We start from the raw sequence: 16648 nt of genomic DNA, 5'->3' as shown, positions 1-16648 counted from the left end.
CTCAAAAAAAATAAACTAATCAAATCCTTTTTACTCTATCCCTTATATAACTAATATAATTATACATTTAGCACTTTACTTTCCTCACTCTAATAATTACTTTATTTGGTTTTTAACTTTTTTTACCAATAAATCGATTCTCAGTTAAGGGTAAACCTCAAGCCTCAAGGTCAACATTCACCTACCATGTCCCAAAAACAATGAAAGAGAAAGTGAGAGCAAATTGCCAAATTATAAAAGCACAAAGACATTAATTATTATAAAGAGGAAAAGAAGGGCCAAAATTTTCCAATTCGGCAATTTCCACACACCACACCTCCTCAAGACCCCAATTCCCATGTCTCCTAGGCAAACTGCCCAGCCTTTTCTTCTGAGGTGTTTTTGTCTTCACTCAACCTCACTTCACGTGACTCTCTCTATTCTCTAAGCTCATTCCCTCTCTCTCTCTCTCTGTATTCTGCAACTCCAAGAACCTATGCTCACAAATCTGCGTTAATATTCTTTATAGATCAGATTTCAGATCTCACATCTGATGACTGCAATACAACAAATCTAGCTCAGCTTATTTTTCTTCTTCTTCTTCCATGCCTCCACTACATTCCACCAAACTAGTTTTCCTCTTTCTGATATTGTATCTGTACCTTTACTTCACAACTTGTGTGTTAGCTCAAAGATGCAATTCAGAGCCAGAGATTTTCAGATCTCCATGCCCACCATTCACTTCCACCCTTTCTTTTCCTTTCTCAACTTTACAAGGCTGTGGCCACCCTTCATTTCAAATCAAATGCTCCACTCCACACTCTACCATCTCCATCAACAACCTCTCCTTCTCTATTCTTCACTACGACCCCAACTCTTTCTCTCTCACAATCACCCCACATCTCTTAAACACTACCACAAAAGCCACTGATTTACAGGCTCACTCAAACTGTTCCTCCTCTCACTTCCCCTCCATTCCCAATCGCTCTATCGACCTCTCAGGCTCACCATTTCGAGCCTCAGACTCTTCTTGTTCTCGACTCGCTTTTCTTCAACCTTGTTCCCATCTAAAACCCGCATACTGTGAGCATTGCGCTTGGGAATGCGACCTCATTGAGAACCCACTCCAGCTACTCCACGGTTGCACTCCCAGCTCCACACAAAGTCCCATCTCAGACCAACGCTGCCAAGACGACATCTTGGGCTACCTCGACAAATTCTTCAGCAGCATTGGGATCGAACTCGAGTGGGACGAAGCTCAAGACACTTACTTCTCGAGCTGCAAAGATTGTGAGTCCAAAAACGGTGTCTGTGGCTTCAACTCCACCGACCCAGAAAAGCAGTTCATTTGCTTTCACTCTGATCAGAACACTCATTCCTCTCCATGGCCTCGACAACGCAGCCCAAAAAGGCTCGCTATTTTGTGCTCGATATTCTTGTTCGCAACCTTACTCCTTGTTGCCACAGCGATTTTCAGGTCCAAGCGTTTGAAACTTTCATCCCCTTCAGATTTAGAAGACCCCAACACTCTCTTCCTTCATCGACACCGCTCAGCTAGTCTCCTCCCACCAGTTTTCACCTACGAAGACCTCGAGTCCTCGACCAACAAGTTCGACCCAAAACGCAAAATCGGCGATGGTGGGTTCGGGTCAGTCTACTTAGGCCAACTCCACGATGATCGAATCGTGGCTGTCAAACACCTTCACCACCACAAAGCCACTAGCAAAGCCTTCTCGACCAAGTCCTTTTGCAACGAAATCTTGATCTTGTCCTCAATCCAACACCCGAATCTCGTCAAACTCCACGGCTATTGCAGCGACCCAAGAGGCTTAATCTTAGTCTATGACTATGTCCCAAATGGCACTCTCGCTGATCACCTTCATAGCAGAAACAAAGCCTCTTTGTCATGGAATATACGTGTCGACATTGCTCTACAAACTGCTTTGGCTATTGAGTACCTGCACTTCTCAGTGAAACCAGCTATAGTTCACAGAGACATTACTTCCTCTAACATTTTTGTTGAAAGAGATATGAGAATCAAAGTTGGTGACTTTGGGTTGTCTAGGCTGCTAGTCTTTCCAGAAACGACATCGTCTTCTTCTTCATCTGGGTATGTTTGGACAGGTCCACAAGGTACACCTGGGTATTTAGACCCGGATTATCACAGGTCGTTCAGGCTAACAGAGAAGAGCGACGTGTACAGTTTTGGTGTGGTGCTTTTGGAGCTCATATCTGGGTTGAGACCAGTGGATCAGAGCCGTGACAAGAGGGAGTTCGCTCTTGCTGATCTTGTTGTGTCGAAGATTCAAATGGGTCTGTTGCACCAAGTGGTGGACCCAGCTCTGAGGCTCGATCATCATCATCATGATGGGGCTGTAATGGACGGCGTTGATGCAGTGGCAGAGCTTGCATTCAGGTGTGTCGCGGCTGATAAGGATGATCGTCCTGATGCTAAGGAAGTTGTGGAAGAGCTTAAGAGGATTAGGAGCTGTACAAGGGACATTGTGTGTGGTGACGTGGCAAAGAGTTGAGTTTGAAGGTTTTCGATTTGATTTGAGAGAAAAAGTGGGGTCAGTTTGCAGATGTGGGAGAGTTTGACTGATGGACTAAAAAACACATTTTGTCAGAGAGTTTTCTTTTTTAAATAATTTTTGTTTGGAAGCATATATAGAAGTTTATTAATATGATATGTGTAATAGAATTAATAAAGAAGAATGTGAATAGATCTGTCAGCTTTTTTCAGCATTGTCGACTGTGCTCTAGTCTTTGCTTTGTTTATTGTTCTGTGTCTGTCCATACCTTTTTCTTTTCAATCTTATCAGAATTCAAAACTGCATTGCTATTTGCTATGCTGTTTAACTTTTTGTTCTTTAGCTTAGATCACATGCACAAGAATATCATGAGTGATAATTATTACATTATTCGACTATAACTTTGTGTTATGTTATGAGGAAGCTTAAAAAAAATTCCATGGGGTGATTCATGAATTTGCAATGATTGAGATGCTAGTAAAAATGTATTGGGGGTTCATATTTGTGGGAAGCCACAGCCTACAGATTTAAGAAAATGAGCAATGTTAATGTCTTAAAGATATAAATTTTTATAACCCTTCTCATGATTTATAAGGTAAATGAATTTTGATTGTAGTAATAGTATCATTTTTTCACTTTATTGCCGACAACTTTTGTTAGCATCAATTAAAGTTATTGTTAAAGTATTGTTAAACAACAATTTTTTACGTACTTAACAAATTTTATGACTTTTTAAGATGATAGATTTTGATTGTGCAACAACAATTGCATTGGGATCATCACTTAACATCAATTTTAATGTCAGCTAAAAGCATGTGTTGTTAAAAAATTATTTTAACATCTCATTTTATGCATCTAATATTAAAGGCACTATTTTTTTTACTATTTTATTAAAAAAAATTATCACTTTATGTTACAATAACAAAAAAAAATTCTTGTTTGTAATTATCTCGTGAGACTGATGTCTCCAATAATGAGAAGATCTGACTCCACTAGAATAAACTAATAATTTTTAATCACTTTATACTACAGTAAACTGCTGGTAGCTAGTTTGTATAAATTTTTAACTTTGCCATTGCACATGTAGTGTTAGTTTAGATTGCACTGAAAACGTTTTTTAGCACGTTTGTGTCTTTGTCAGTGGGTCCCATATACTATTCACAGAACCCACAGATACTCTTTTCAACAAAATTTTAATTAAAACCGGATCCCACGATACTATTTACATATTTAAAAATTATTTTACTAAAGTATTTTTTATTTTCAATTTTCAGTAATAAATGGTATTTAAACAGACCGTAATGTGCTTTTTAGTGTTTTGTTTGGGTGCTAAAATAGCGACCAATGTGAGTCTCTAATGGTAACTTATCATCTGTGAAGTTTGTTGTCATTATACTTGTTCATGAATTTCTGTGTGACTAGACTTGTTTGAAAGAAAATTCTAACAAAAAGACTGATTCGTATGTGCACAACCCAAGTCACCCCAGATGCTGCTAGTGAGATGACTTTTAAGAAGACTTAGTCCCTCAAAACAAAAGGCTATTGCGCCTGAGATTGAACGTGCAATATTTTGTCTTCTTTTTCCAACGCTGCCTTTGACTACATGCTACCATCACTTGATCACATCCATCCAAACACTCCACTAGTGCTTTATTCAATTGTGGCCTTTATCTTGATTTCAACAAGCCAATATTTTCTACACCTTCCCCTTTAACTTGAATGGCTTAAGGTCAAAAGCAGATTAAAATGCAATGTCACTTAGTAGGGTTCTTGACTTCCCCTTCTTTTTCCTCTCATTTTTCCTTAATGCCAATCCACGTGCACCCAAAGCCACAAAAAGGTGTGGAGGAAAATGAACTAAAATTTAGAATGCTTTACAAGGTCACTCTACACCAAATGAGTCATTATTCACTTCAGGATTACATTATTTTTACATAAAGTATGGTATGGAGTAAGTGTACACTTGATAGATTAGTACCTTTTTATTAGCACACGTTTGAAGAAGCACAATTAAGTGCAACTTACATAGTTTGTGAAATATACTGCAAGGTATTTGTGTGATTAGCTACTCAAATATCTTGAACTGCTGAGACCAAAGATGAGAAAATAAAATATCTGGTTGTAACTTGTGGTTATACTGGCTATTTGAAATATGAAGTCTCCAAAGCCCTGGCCTTCTCCCCTATGATTGCGGCTTCCTTTCTTCCTGCGAGGTTATAAGCTCTTTCCTGGAGCACAGATTCAAGAACTCATATTACTTCATGTGACTATGCCAGGTGCAAAAGTTCTTAAGAGCATCTCCAACAGAATATGCATAACCAAAATATAGAGAATATATGCTATTGTTCATGCTCTATATGCTACTGTTCATGCTCCAAAAGCTTCTCTTTATCCGGAAATTTTTTTTGCTAATGAACAGTAGCCCATCAACTCTGATGGGCTACTGTTCATTCTTCAAATCATTTTTTTCTATTATAATAATTTGGTGTTAAATAAAAAAATGTTGGAAGATATGTAGTTGTTAAAAAAAGAATAAATAATGAAAGAAGAAATAATATTTAAATGAAATAAAGAATGGGATAGAGAATCTGTTGGAAAGTATATTTGAAAAAGTGGGTAGATAAAGGTAAAAGTTACTGTTCATTCTCCAAATAATACAAAAATTTGATGAGTCTACTGGAGATGCTCTAAAGCTCTTATACAGAACTACTAAGCATGAAGTTCATAGATAAGGCAAAGTTATACCAAAAGTCGCCACAAGAAAGGGACTCCTTCTCGCTTCTTGATCCGCTTCTCAATTACTTCGATTGCTAGAATTAAAAATTTACAGTAAAAACAAAACCACGGTGAAGTTTGATGGCAACAGAAGAATTTATGTCTTACCCTTCACAGCTTGTCCAGTATTAAGCAACATACTGTACCAGATTTCATTGAATACATCAACTTGTTCATCAGATGCACCGATCACCTAGCATAAAGGAGTAAAATTCATATTATAAACTCCAATATGTGAAAATACTGGCCAGATTTTGGAGCATCCTGATCAAGTAGTTCAGTAATAGATGACCATACCTTGCAGTTATTGGCATCAAAATCTGGACCAAGCAATTGCAATGCTTCTTTGTCATTTCCCCTCCCATACTCATATAGGGCTTCTGCAAGCTGAGAACAACAAATATGAAAATGGAAAAAAAAAAAAAAATAATTTGTTCTTAGTTTTTTTTTTTTTGGGGGGGGTGGGGGGGAAGGGGGGGAGGAATGAAACCAAGTCCTAAGTTTGAAAATATTATCAGGTCTAAACTACAAACAATAACAATGAATAAACACACACACACACAACAATCATGATTTCCTGATCTCTCTCATTAATGAATGATAATAGCAATAGAGCTGAAGTTTCCAGAATTTTCTTTTTCGTTTTCTTTTTTGGGCAAGTTTGTTCACAGTACATGTTATAAGGCCAGTTCTAATTTCTCCTAAAAGAGTGAAAAACCCCCTATCCCCATGTGGTTAGAATTTAGTAGAGCCTACTAATGTGAATAATAGGCCACTAATGCTCTGTTTGTTTTAGTGAAACATGTTTTCCGCATTTCCCAATGTTTGGTATGGTAGGAAACTCTGGTCAATGAAAAACTTGTTGCATGGTCAATAAAAAATCTGGGTTTTGGGAGGAAAATGTTTTCTGCCTTTAAACCAAAGCTGCCAGAGTTAAAATATTTTCTGTTTTTGCACGTTTAACTATTTTTTATAGTTATGTACATGTCGGGAATACATGTGTAAGTGAAATCCCACACTGAATAAAAATGACAAAAGGTAGTGGTTAATATAACATAGTTGGGCCCAAATCATAGGCTTAAGTTCTTTTTTTTTTTTTTTTCTTCAAGCTTAAGTCTTTTGGGTCAACTGATGTCCTTATATGTTATATCAAGTTCATAAGTGGTATCATGATATGATATGTTTAACAATTTTGGACATTTCATTTATACATATATTTATACTTTCATGTTTTGTGAACTAGTTAAAGTGTATTTGAGAAAAAATTAATTAATTTTTAGATCAATTCTATTTCTCTAGTTGCTTTACATAATATTCATGCTATAAATGAAAGTTTTTGTTCATATAATTATTTGGAATTACGAGAAAAATTAATATTATGGAACCAACCCTGAAAAAGTCAGGGTTGGAACTAAACACAAGAAAATGATCTAGTTCTCCAGAAAATATTTCCCAAAAAAAGAATTGTTTTCCAGAAATTTTTTACTGCTAAAACAAAAGGAGAATAAAGGTAGCTTATGAACAGACAATAGAGAAGTGTGCAAATAATAGAACACAGATAATGTCATTATAGGGCAAAGGAAGCAACAATCAGTACAGACCAGCATTCCTCCGTGCATTAACTGTTGTTTCTTCTTGCTCATCCTAGAAAATCTACAGGATAACAGAATTTCATTAATTGCTGGACTACATTTTAACAAGTGTGGATGAAAGAGGACAAGATCTATCTAACCTGAATTTCAATCCCTTTAGTAAATCCTCTGCTTTGGACAGCTCTCCAGTACTAGCCAAGGCCCATAATATCAAGCAATCAAAGTGCCACTCTATGTACCAATTCGCCTGAACATTTTGGGGCGCACATCCAAATATTGCATTATAATTAAATTATGCTCACATGATATCTATCATGGTATATACGGATACTGTTTTCAGAATGACTACCAATACAACATGAAACATGCCAACTGAGCAAATTTACATTTGATATGTGCGTTTCATATCAAGTTTATATAGACCTAGCACACATTACAGTGGCAATCTTTTAAGTGATTTATTAGTCCTTTCACAAATCTTTTTGTTACCTTGTCAACAATGGTACTTTAAATTTCATTGTCTTTGGTCCATATAACAAGGGCAACTTCTTAACAAGATGAACTGCAATGCACTTATGGGGGCTTGAACAACATGAAAGAAACATTGTAGTTGTTGAGAGTGATAAAGAAAAAGAATTTTCTGTCGCACATTGCCAACAATACTTAGAACGAAGAAAGTAAGCACTACAATCAACAATATCTGTGTAGAAATTGAGAAACTATTTACAATTTAAACATCTACCAGCTTTCATGGTTTAGAGTTTCATTGCAATTTGATGTAGTGGCATGATATTGCATGTTACTGTTGTTCCACAAATGCCTAAATACATGAGAATATTATGATATACTCTTGAAATACAACACACGACACAAATGCATGCTTGATTTCTCAGTTTCTGCTAAGGGACTGTTTAGTACGCCAATAATTAAGCCAGCATGTAACATTCGAGAATGATTATTTATTGTTTTAGATTCTGTTGAGGGCCTATCTGGACAGCCTTTTACAATCTAAATAGGTAACACCATGCTCCAGAAACAGAGAAACATGCGATGCCTTGATAAATATCTTAGCATTTTTTCTAAGAGAGGAAAATATATATATTAAAGAATCAATTGCCTGACAGAATATAACTCCAATGAAGACATTTTCAAGAAATTAAGAAATCAAATATACAATTATTTTGCAAGGATTATATATTGTAGCTCACTTCATCTGTTAGGCAACCTGCTAAGATCTTGAGACGGTCACCAGCAGCATCAATTTCACCCCGTACATACAACCGCAATAATAAACCAATGGCATTTAAGTACACCTAGAAGCAGAAGAAGTAGGACTTAGAACTCATAGTATCTATATATAAATATAATAAATAAAAAATAAAAAGGGGCTGTGTTGAAGTTGCACAAAACAATATACCTCTGGACACGCAGCATCACTTCTTTCCAACTCCTTCAAAATACAATGATCATATATTTCTAAGACTCTCTGAATTGGAGAACTACCTTCCAAGTAACAAAGAGCTACATGCCACCAATTATGTGTCAGCCTGGAGATAACGAGGTTTTTAGGACATCCAAAAAAGCAAGAAAAGAGATTAAAATTCATGACCAAGATTATTTAGAAAACTAACTATACATACATAAATGATCCACAAGAACTCCAAGAAGATGAGCATCCTTCCATGAACTCCACTGCTTCCTTAAAGTGGCACTCATACTGTAGAACATGGCACAACTGCATAAAAAATCAATATTATGGTAATTGATCAGGGGCTGGTACTTAATTAAATCCTTCTTACTGCGACAATTTATTTACAGTAATATGAACTAACAATCTATTGATTCTTAATTTTAACTAGGTTGGCCACATGATGAAAATTTGAAACCACACTTGTATAAATGATCGATCTTTCCTCAATTCATCGAAACTTTTTCCATGATCAGGAATTGCAAAGTATAATTGTCAACTCTACAGAGCTGTGTTAAGAGTATTGAACCACTATCCTTGTATATAAAAAATCCAAGAAGCTCAATATTCCATTTTATATTGAATGATGGGAAACCAAAATTTTGATTCATGTAAAAATCTTGCGCAGGCAATCTGGTTTAATTATAAACAGGAGATAAAATTATATATCTTTTTAATTACACTAAAATAGAGATAGCTTACAGCATGTTGTGCCCAATAGTCTTGCTTGTTGATCTCAAATCCCTTTTTTGCAGCTTTCTCAGCATCTGCCATTTTGCCAAGCTCCAGCAAAGGAAAAGCAAGCATGCCATATATGTAATTCTCTTCTTGATTTATGGGTAGAACCTGTTGAATTTACAAATCATGAACCAAATTGAGATGAGGTGACTGATTTCAGAACCTTAAGTTAAAATGTCATATGCCAAGTCATATAACATTATGCTTTGTCAACATTGCTCTGCATACATCCCAAAGGAACCTAATAGAAAATACTCTTCCAACAATTTCAGGAAATAATGATAAAATTGAACCTGTTGAACAAGATCCAAGGACAGATCAGCTCGAGCCATGTAAAAGCATAGCACTTGGGCCCTCTTCAGAGATACTAGATCTCTTGGGAAATCTTTTAAGAGCTGCCAAAAATAGAGATATCACATTAAACAAGAAAAATTTGAACACACTAAAGAGTAAACCTAGACCAAATGACCATGGAGACTGGAGCTTATATCAATTACATATTACAGAGTATAAATTTAATCATTTATCACTAGCGCCAAATGCTTAAATATAACAAATTTGTGCATAAACCATGAAAGTTTTATAATTTAATCATAAACAAAGATCAAACCTTAAACCATTAAAAACAACTCTCAGCAAGATCAATTTTCTGAAAGCCACCATTGATAAGTTTTATCTATAACCTCTTTAAAAATAAAAATTATAAGAGGGAGGAGGGAAATATTAAAAAGCCAAGGGGACATGCACACCCCCCCCCCCCCCCCCTCCCCTTCTGCCACTTCTATTTATTAACCTAGAATTAGTATCATAAGTTTGTAGGAAAATGGTTGAAAATAATTTTTTAGGTGAATAAAAAGATCACTCGGTTATATCATTAACTAGAGGACCAGAGAGGTTCATCATGAAAAATTACATTTTGTTAAATTACCGATTGCTTCAAGAGCTTAAGAGGTTGGGAAATGGTGAATTTATTAATTAACCACAATTCTAACACATTNATTGAGAGAGAGAGAGTACCTTTTTTTTGTGAGGAAAAACTATGCATAGAATAGAAGAGATAGTGACAAATTTATAGTCAGATGGTGTGAATAAGAAGAGACAAAAATAAAGAAAGATGAAGGGAAAAAGGAAGAATGATATTAATGTAGAAGGTAGTGGGGAGATGAAAAGGTAAAGGAGGGAGAAAGATTGAAGAAAGATTAAAAATTGTTTACCTCTTCGTAAATTTATAAACTTTTTCTATAAATAGGCTATCGATATTATTAATAAATTACAAATAATAATATAAACCTATTTACAAACTTATAATTTATATAAATACATTTTTAGATAAGTATACATGTAAAAATATAATATTATATATAGTTAAATCAAGTTCTCGTATTCATAAGCTTGTTCACAAACACATTATTGTGTATGAGCTTAACTTGTTTAACAATCAAGCCTAAACTTGCACTTGAACTTGACTTGTTTACTAAACAAACGAACAAAACAATTTTTTCATGAGTTAAAAACTATTCATAAACAATTTGATTCATTTATTGCCCTATTCCTGAATTTTAACTAAATTTGGTATCTCCTTGTCACATAGCTTATTTTGCATAGTACTTATCAAAAGATATAGCTTTTTTTTTGTAACTTTTATCAAGTGTGACAAAAAGTTAAAAACTAACTTGTTTTCAAAAAGTTTCCAAAAAAAAATATTTATTTTGAAAAAAAATTAGTTTCGCTAAATTTAAATTTAAAAAAAAAAGAAGAAGATAAAAGTTGTTTAGTTTTTGCCAAACAAACACTTGTAACCAGTACACAAGATTATTTGCGGATTATAAACATGGCGTGCATAATAAAATATGTTAGTGCTTATTAAAAAGAAAAAGAAAAATAACTATAAAAAATAAAATGTGCTAATTATAGACCTATGTTAAAATGATGTTTCATAATTAACATATTTTACTATGCACAAATAATATCGTGTCACAATTTTTTTCGGTGAAAATCATTTGTGCATAATACGAAATTGTGAAGCTTAAACCGATTTGAGGCAGTGTGGTTATTAGATGAAAACAGTTGGGAAGTGGTTAGTCAAACTATGGAAATCTAAGGCACATGTAGACTAGACTACATTTCAAATAGTCTAGAAAATTATGAAACATTATGGGCATTGTGGCTTGAAAATAAAAGAAATACATAGACTAATTTCACCTTTTCAATCAGCCTGTGTCCCAAAGAAATGGATAGCAAGGAATTCAGAATTGTATCATTGCTTAAATAGTCCTGACTTTCAAGAAGAAGCATATTTCTTGTGAATTGTTGGGTTTAAAAGTTGATATGCAGAAGGGCTTTGATAGAAATAGAATTGAGTGGTCTTTTCTTTGCAATATCTTAGCCCAACATACATGGAAGTCTTAAACATAAATTGTACCCTTAGCGGAGAAATAGAAGATTCAAATTTTCATTTATTTAGAAGGTGTCCATTAGCAAAAAGACCTTTACTTTATATCCAAATGTGAATTTTATCCGAAGGAAAATGCTAAATCCACAAACTTTTTTATAAAGTGCTGTTGTGGTGATTGATTATTTTTAAGTAAAAAAGTAATGTCGGTTACGACTAAATGAGTACTAGTTAGAATTTTTCACATTTGATAAAAATATTGTAAGAAAAGCCTTTGTAAGACTTCATCCTCTGCATTATTAAATAAAAAACAATATAAACAAAAATCCCAGCCAAGAGTAGTTTTCAAAACAGCTAAATGCATCAGAAGCTATTGATCTGGAACCATGCTTTTAATGTGACACGCAAAAGTCCAAAAGGAAATTATGCTTTTAATGTGACACGCAAAAGTCCAAAAGGAAATTATTAAACTACAGCTTAGTTCACACTGCAGCATCCTTTAGCATGTCAAATTTTTTCTCACAACATTTCTTTCCAGGTACCCCATATACCAAAAGGCCATTTCAGCTAAAACAATAAAACAGTGGCCATAATTAAGGTAATTCCATGATTAACACTACTAGAGATATATTAGCCCATTAGCATAAGCCCAAACCTAATTCTACTTTGTGTACAAGCCAAGTTTCTACTTGTACTAGAAGTCTATTAGTCTATGGTTTAATTACTATATATACACATGTTATAATTTATTGTAACACAAGATTGGAACTATACTATAATATATTATTGATGTCGCCCTTTAGGGTTTCCTCCGTAGATGTAAGCTATAAGGTTGAACCACGTGACCCGAATGTTATTGTGTTCTATACTTTATGCTTTCACTTCTTATTCATACTAACATATTCAACATAATGTATCAATGCTAATATTTAACAAACACTAAAGCTGTTCACAGAAACTTAATTCTTAGGAGGAGGAGCCCCTTTCATTTTGGCCGCAACAACCTTAGAAAACTCTAAAAGCTTCTCTGTCTCAGGCATGACACTCTTAACAGCAGCATCAGCACAAAACCTCTCAGCCCACTTGACCAACCCAGGAGTCTTTGCTTCATCAAGCAGCTTCACACCATTCACTTTCTCTGTCAGCTTCAGCCAGCCCAAGAGGGACCCAAAAGCAATATCAAGGAGCCCAATTCGATCTCCACCAAAGAAAGCCTTCCCTTTGCTACATTTCCCAAATGCTTCCTCCAACAGTGCAAGTCCTTCAGTAACTTGATCCAGAAAAGCCTTCCTCTCCTCTCCTTGCGCACTCCTAAGGCCTATCATGGCAGCGAGCCACTGCACCCATTTGCAATTCATAATGACTTGAAAACTAAATGTTGTCCCCCAAAAAAGAAATGAAAAATGATATACACACACACACACACACACACACATATATATTGAAAAACAAACACACACACACACACACACCAAAAGGGAGAAGGAAGGGATATGCCACATATATTGATTTAATTGGAGTGACCAAACAAGAAGCAACATCCCTTATTATGAACCATTAGTCTGTATTTAAACCTAAACAGTACATGCTAAGAATGTAATCAATTAGTCTCACTGTCTCACTATGGGATGGATCGTCATAAAATATTTACGAAAAATTATTGTGGTTTAAGCATATCAGCAAGCCATCAACCAGGATAATATAGCAGCCTTGTACACAAAAGTTTATAAGAGTAATGCTACATACACTATTTTTCACATCACATGAGTTAGCAAGTTTTGATCGGTTCTCATTTGGATCCAGTCACCCTTTTACCTACTATAAATAACTTGCCACTTTAGTCGTTATGAAATTTTTTGTATCTTTAGAGTTATTGAGATTATAAAGCACCAACTACTATGATCCATGGATCATAAGACAAGCTACCAACCCTTTTTTCGCACTCCAAAAACCTTATACTCATAATGAAATTTGTCCTCTCTAGTTTTTAAGGATTGCCTTTCGTGAATATAGAAGAAATATTTGAATTAACCCTATAATATGTTCACAAAACAGTAACACCACCACAACAACCAACAACGACTAAGTTTTAGTTCCAAAATTTTAGAATCAGTTATAGATCTTCAAAAGACTAATCATCATTAGAACATCTTCTTCTTCTTCTTCTTTTTAAATATCATTCTACTCTATCGGAAATCATAGTCTCTGTTAGCTCTCTAATTGTCATGTCATTTTTTCTTAGTTCTACTAAAATTATTTTACATCTTCGGTCTTCCTTTATACTTTCTGGTTCCCTCACCTCAAATCAACTTAGCTCTTGATGCACTAACAATTCTCCTGTGCACATAATCAAACAATCTCAAAAAACACTCATTTTTTAATCAATAAAGGCACCCCAATCATTATAATTTGTTCACCAAACCAAGGGTAAAACAAGGGATTCTTTTTTTTTATTGTCTTGGAGCCTATTCTGTCATCTCATGGATTTCAAATAATTATATTTTCACATTTTACATTATATCAATTATATCTACCGCATAATTTCAAAAAAAAAAAATATATATATATATATATATATATCTACTGCATAATATGTCACAAATATATCTTATGTTTCAAGACTAAAATGATTATATAATCATCATCATAAAAAAAAAAAAAATAAAAAAAAAATTAATTAATTAATTAAAAAATTCAAACTATAATTTGCCGTCATTAATTAAACAACTTTCATTGCAGATGCTGCTGTCAATATAAATTTTTTCTTTCTTTTCTTTAGCACCATATGATATATACATGCAACTTTCAAATCCAACACAAAATTAACTAATAGAATTCTTTCTTCTTAAAAAAAAAAAAAAAAAAAAAACCTACAGTACTACTAATCATTTAAACTTGGCTAATTTCCATTGTGACAGCGTTAATTGAGTTACAAACCTCTAAAAAATTAGTATTAAATTAAAAATAACAGAAATGACGAAAGAGAAATAATTAATCAAACAGTAAACAAACATGTTGTACCTTCTCATCAACATAGGCAGCCCAAAATCGTTGAATAGCACGATCATAAGGATCGGAAGGGAGGATAGAGGGACCAGATGTCCAAACCTCGTCAATGTATTCAACGATGATCATGGACTCACAGATGGGCTTGTCACCATGAATCAGAACTGGAATTTTCTTATGAACAGGGTTGGATTGGAGGAGAAGCTCACTCTTAGGGGCCATTGTCTCTTCAAGAAACTCATATTTCACAGATTTGATATTAAGTGCAATCCTAGGCCTCATCCCAGGTGGGCTATACCATGTACCCAGAACCTTGACATCATGCTTTGCCATGACTATTGAGTACTCACTCACTCTCAAATTTTCCAATCACCGAGTTTTGCAAGTTGACCTGGTTCTCTGTGCCTGTGTGTGTGTGTGTGGGAAATAAATAGAAACGGTGAATGAAATAAGTGCTCAAACAAAGTGTGTGAACTAATTTGGTTTGGTACGTAAAGTAAATAAGCTTGGGAATTAGGTGCGAGAGTGGAATTTGGTCTCGCAGGTAGGAGTTGACTATAGACCTTGAATATATACATATATATATATATATATTTGGATAAAGGCATTGCTGGTGATTCGTGTTGTTCTTGGACTCCGTTTACAGTCCCATCACTTTCCTTATTATAATTTATTACTTCTCGAAAAGAGAGTGGCGGTAGCTTGTGTGGCCGAGCGTGCAACACGACTAACATAAATAAAATGATAGAACTATCATTTTTGTCATAATTTTTATTTGTCCAAGTGACAAGTTGATAAAATAAAAATGGTGAATTTATACGAGTTTACAATTTCATTATTTATAACTCGTAATATGAATAAGTTATGTAAAAATTATAATAAATATTTTCGTCTTAGCATTACTAATATAATTAATGTTCATGGAATCTCCAAAAGTAGTTTTCAAAACAGTTAATGCATTTTTGATCATGGAGTGAAATGAACGGTACTCCCTTCTTTAGAGCCCACCACAATTTAACGAATGAGAAAGAATATGTTTACAATATTTTTACAATATTTTTAACAATAAATCTTAAATGGTAAGTTATTATTTATTGTTATTGTTGAGGTAAAAAAATAATCTTAGTATTAGATTTAAATTTAAACTAATAACAATTAACAACCTGTGATTTGTTGTAAAAAAATTGTAAAAATCACGTGGACATAAGGAGTAGCACCGTTCACATGCAAAAGTCTAAATGGAATTACTTAGACAACAGCTTAGTTCACACTTCACACTTCACACTACATCATGTTAAATTATTTCTCACTGCATTTTCACAGGTACCACGTGAACCAAAAGGCCATTTCTTAGCAAATACAACAAAACATAGGCCATAAAGCTACTTCCATGATCAACACTAAAGCCGTTCACAGAAACTTAATTCTTAGGAGGAGGAGCCCCTTTCATTTTGGCCATAAGAAGCTTAGAAAACTCAATAAGCTTCTCTGTCTCAGGCATAACACTCTTAACAGCAGCATCAGCACAAAAGCTCTCGGCCCACTTGACTAGCCCAGGAGTCTTTGCTTCATCAAGCAGCTTCACCTCACCCACCTTCTCTGTCACCCTCAGCCAGCCCAATAAGGACCCAAAGGCAATATCAATGAACCCAATTCGATCTCCACTAAAGAAAGCCTTCCCTTTGCTATATATCCCAAATGCTTCCTCTAAGGCTCTAACAGAGCAAGCCCTTCAACCACTTGATCAAGCAACTCCTGCCTCTCCTCTCTCGGCAGGGAACCACTAGCTGCACCAATTTGAAATAAAGAATGACTGGAAAATTAAGTGCTGTACCAAAAAAAAAAAAAACATTGAGTAAATTTTAGGTAATCTCCCCCCCCCCCCCTCCCCCCCATTTAATATATATATATATAAGCTCTTTAATTTATTCTCGTCTCTCATTTATTTTCCTTTTAATATTGACTTTTTTGTTGTATATAATTCATTAATTTTAGAAACATTTAAAGCATACATTTATAAAAGAGATTAAATTCTATAAGAACGTGGTGTAAAACCCATGTTTTACCCCTCCAATCCCAACATGACACATCATCTTATGACATATTTAAGAATAAACACAATCACACTCAATCAATTCTAATACTCATATATAAATCCAACCAAATT

The 16648-nt window shown here is 34.5% G+C and overlaps 3 protein-coding genes across 4 annotated transcripts; 1 reads left to right on the top strand and 2 right to left on the bottom strand.

Moving 5' to 3' along the window:
- Positions 1-261: 261 nt before the first annotated feature.
- Positions 262-2724, top strand: LOC112040049 (LEAF RUST 10 DISEASE-RESISTANCE LOCUS RECEPTOR-LIKE PROTEIN KINASE-like 1.5). The gene has a single exon (XM_024072945.2). It carries the CDS (start codon positions 585-587, stop codon positions 2508-2510), a length of 1926 nt encoding a protein of 641 aa, XP_023928713.2. The 5' UTR covers positions 262-584; the 3' UTR covers positions 2511-2724.
- A 1629-nt stretch (positions 2725-4353) lies between these two features.
- On the bottom strand, positions 4354-9480 carry LOC112040045 (uncharacterized). 2 transcript variants are annotated; one of them, XM_065764001.1, is made up of 11 exons: positions 9377-9480; positions 9048-9191; positions 8518-8612; positions 8295-8398; positions 8086-8190; positions 7018-7124; positions 6887-6938; positions 5583-5672; positions 5394-5478; positions 5256-5320; positions 4354-4738 (listed from the first exon to the last, which is right to left on the bottom strand). In XM_065764001.1, exons 2-11 carry the CDS (start codon positions 9155-9157, stop codon positions 4652-4654), a joined length of 900 nt encoding a protein of 299 aa, XP_065620073.1. In that variant the 5' UTR covers positions 9158-9191; positions 9377-9480; the 3' UTR covers positions 4354-4651. The 2 variants fall into 2 exon arrangements, with proteins under 2 accessions (XP_065620073.1, XP_065620072.1); XM_065764000.1 differs by having other exon boundaries at positions 8295-8424; positions 9377-9474.
- A 2757-nt stretch (positions 9481-12237) lies between these two features.
- On the bottom strand, positions 12238-15005 carry LOC112040053 (glutathione S-transferase U17). Its single transcript, XM_024072950.2, has 2 exons — positions 14497-15005; positions 12238-12812 (listed from the first exon to the last, which is right to left on the bottom strand). Exons 1-2 carry the CDS (start codon positions 14812-14814, stop codon positions 12435-12437), a joined length of 696 nt encoding a protein of 231 aa, XP_023928718.1. The 5' UTR covers positions 14815-15005; the 3' UTR covers positions 12238-12434.
- Positions 15006-16648: the final 1643 nt, after the last annotated feature.

Source organism: Quercus suber, unplaced genomic scaffold (assembly GCF_002906115.3).
Source record: "Quercus suber isolate HL8 unplaced genomic scaffold, Cork oak 2.0 scaffold_536, whole genome shotgun sequence".
In the NCBI taxonomy this organism is placed as follows: Eukaryota; Viridiplantae; Streptophyta; class Magnoliopsida; order Fagales; family Fagaceae; genus Quercus; species Quercus suber.
The sequence above is the reverse complement of the archived record's forward strand: the minus strand, read 5'-3'. Positions and strand labels throughout refer to the sequence as shown.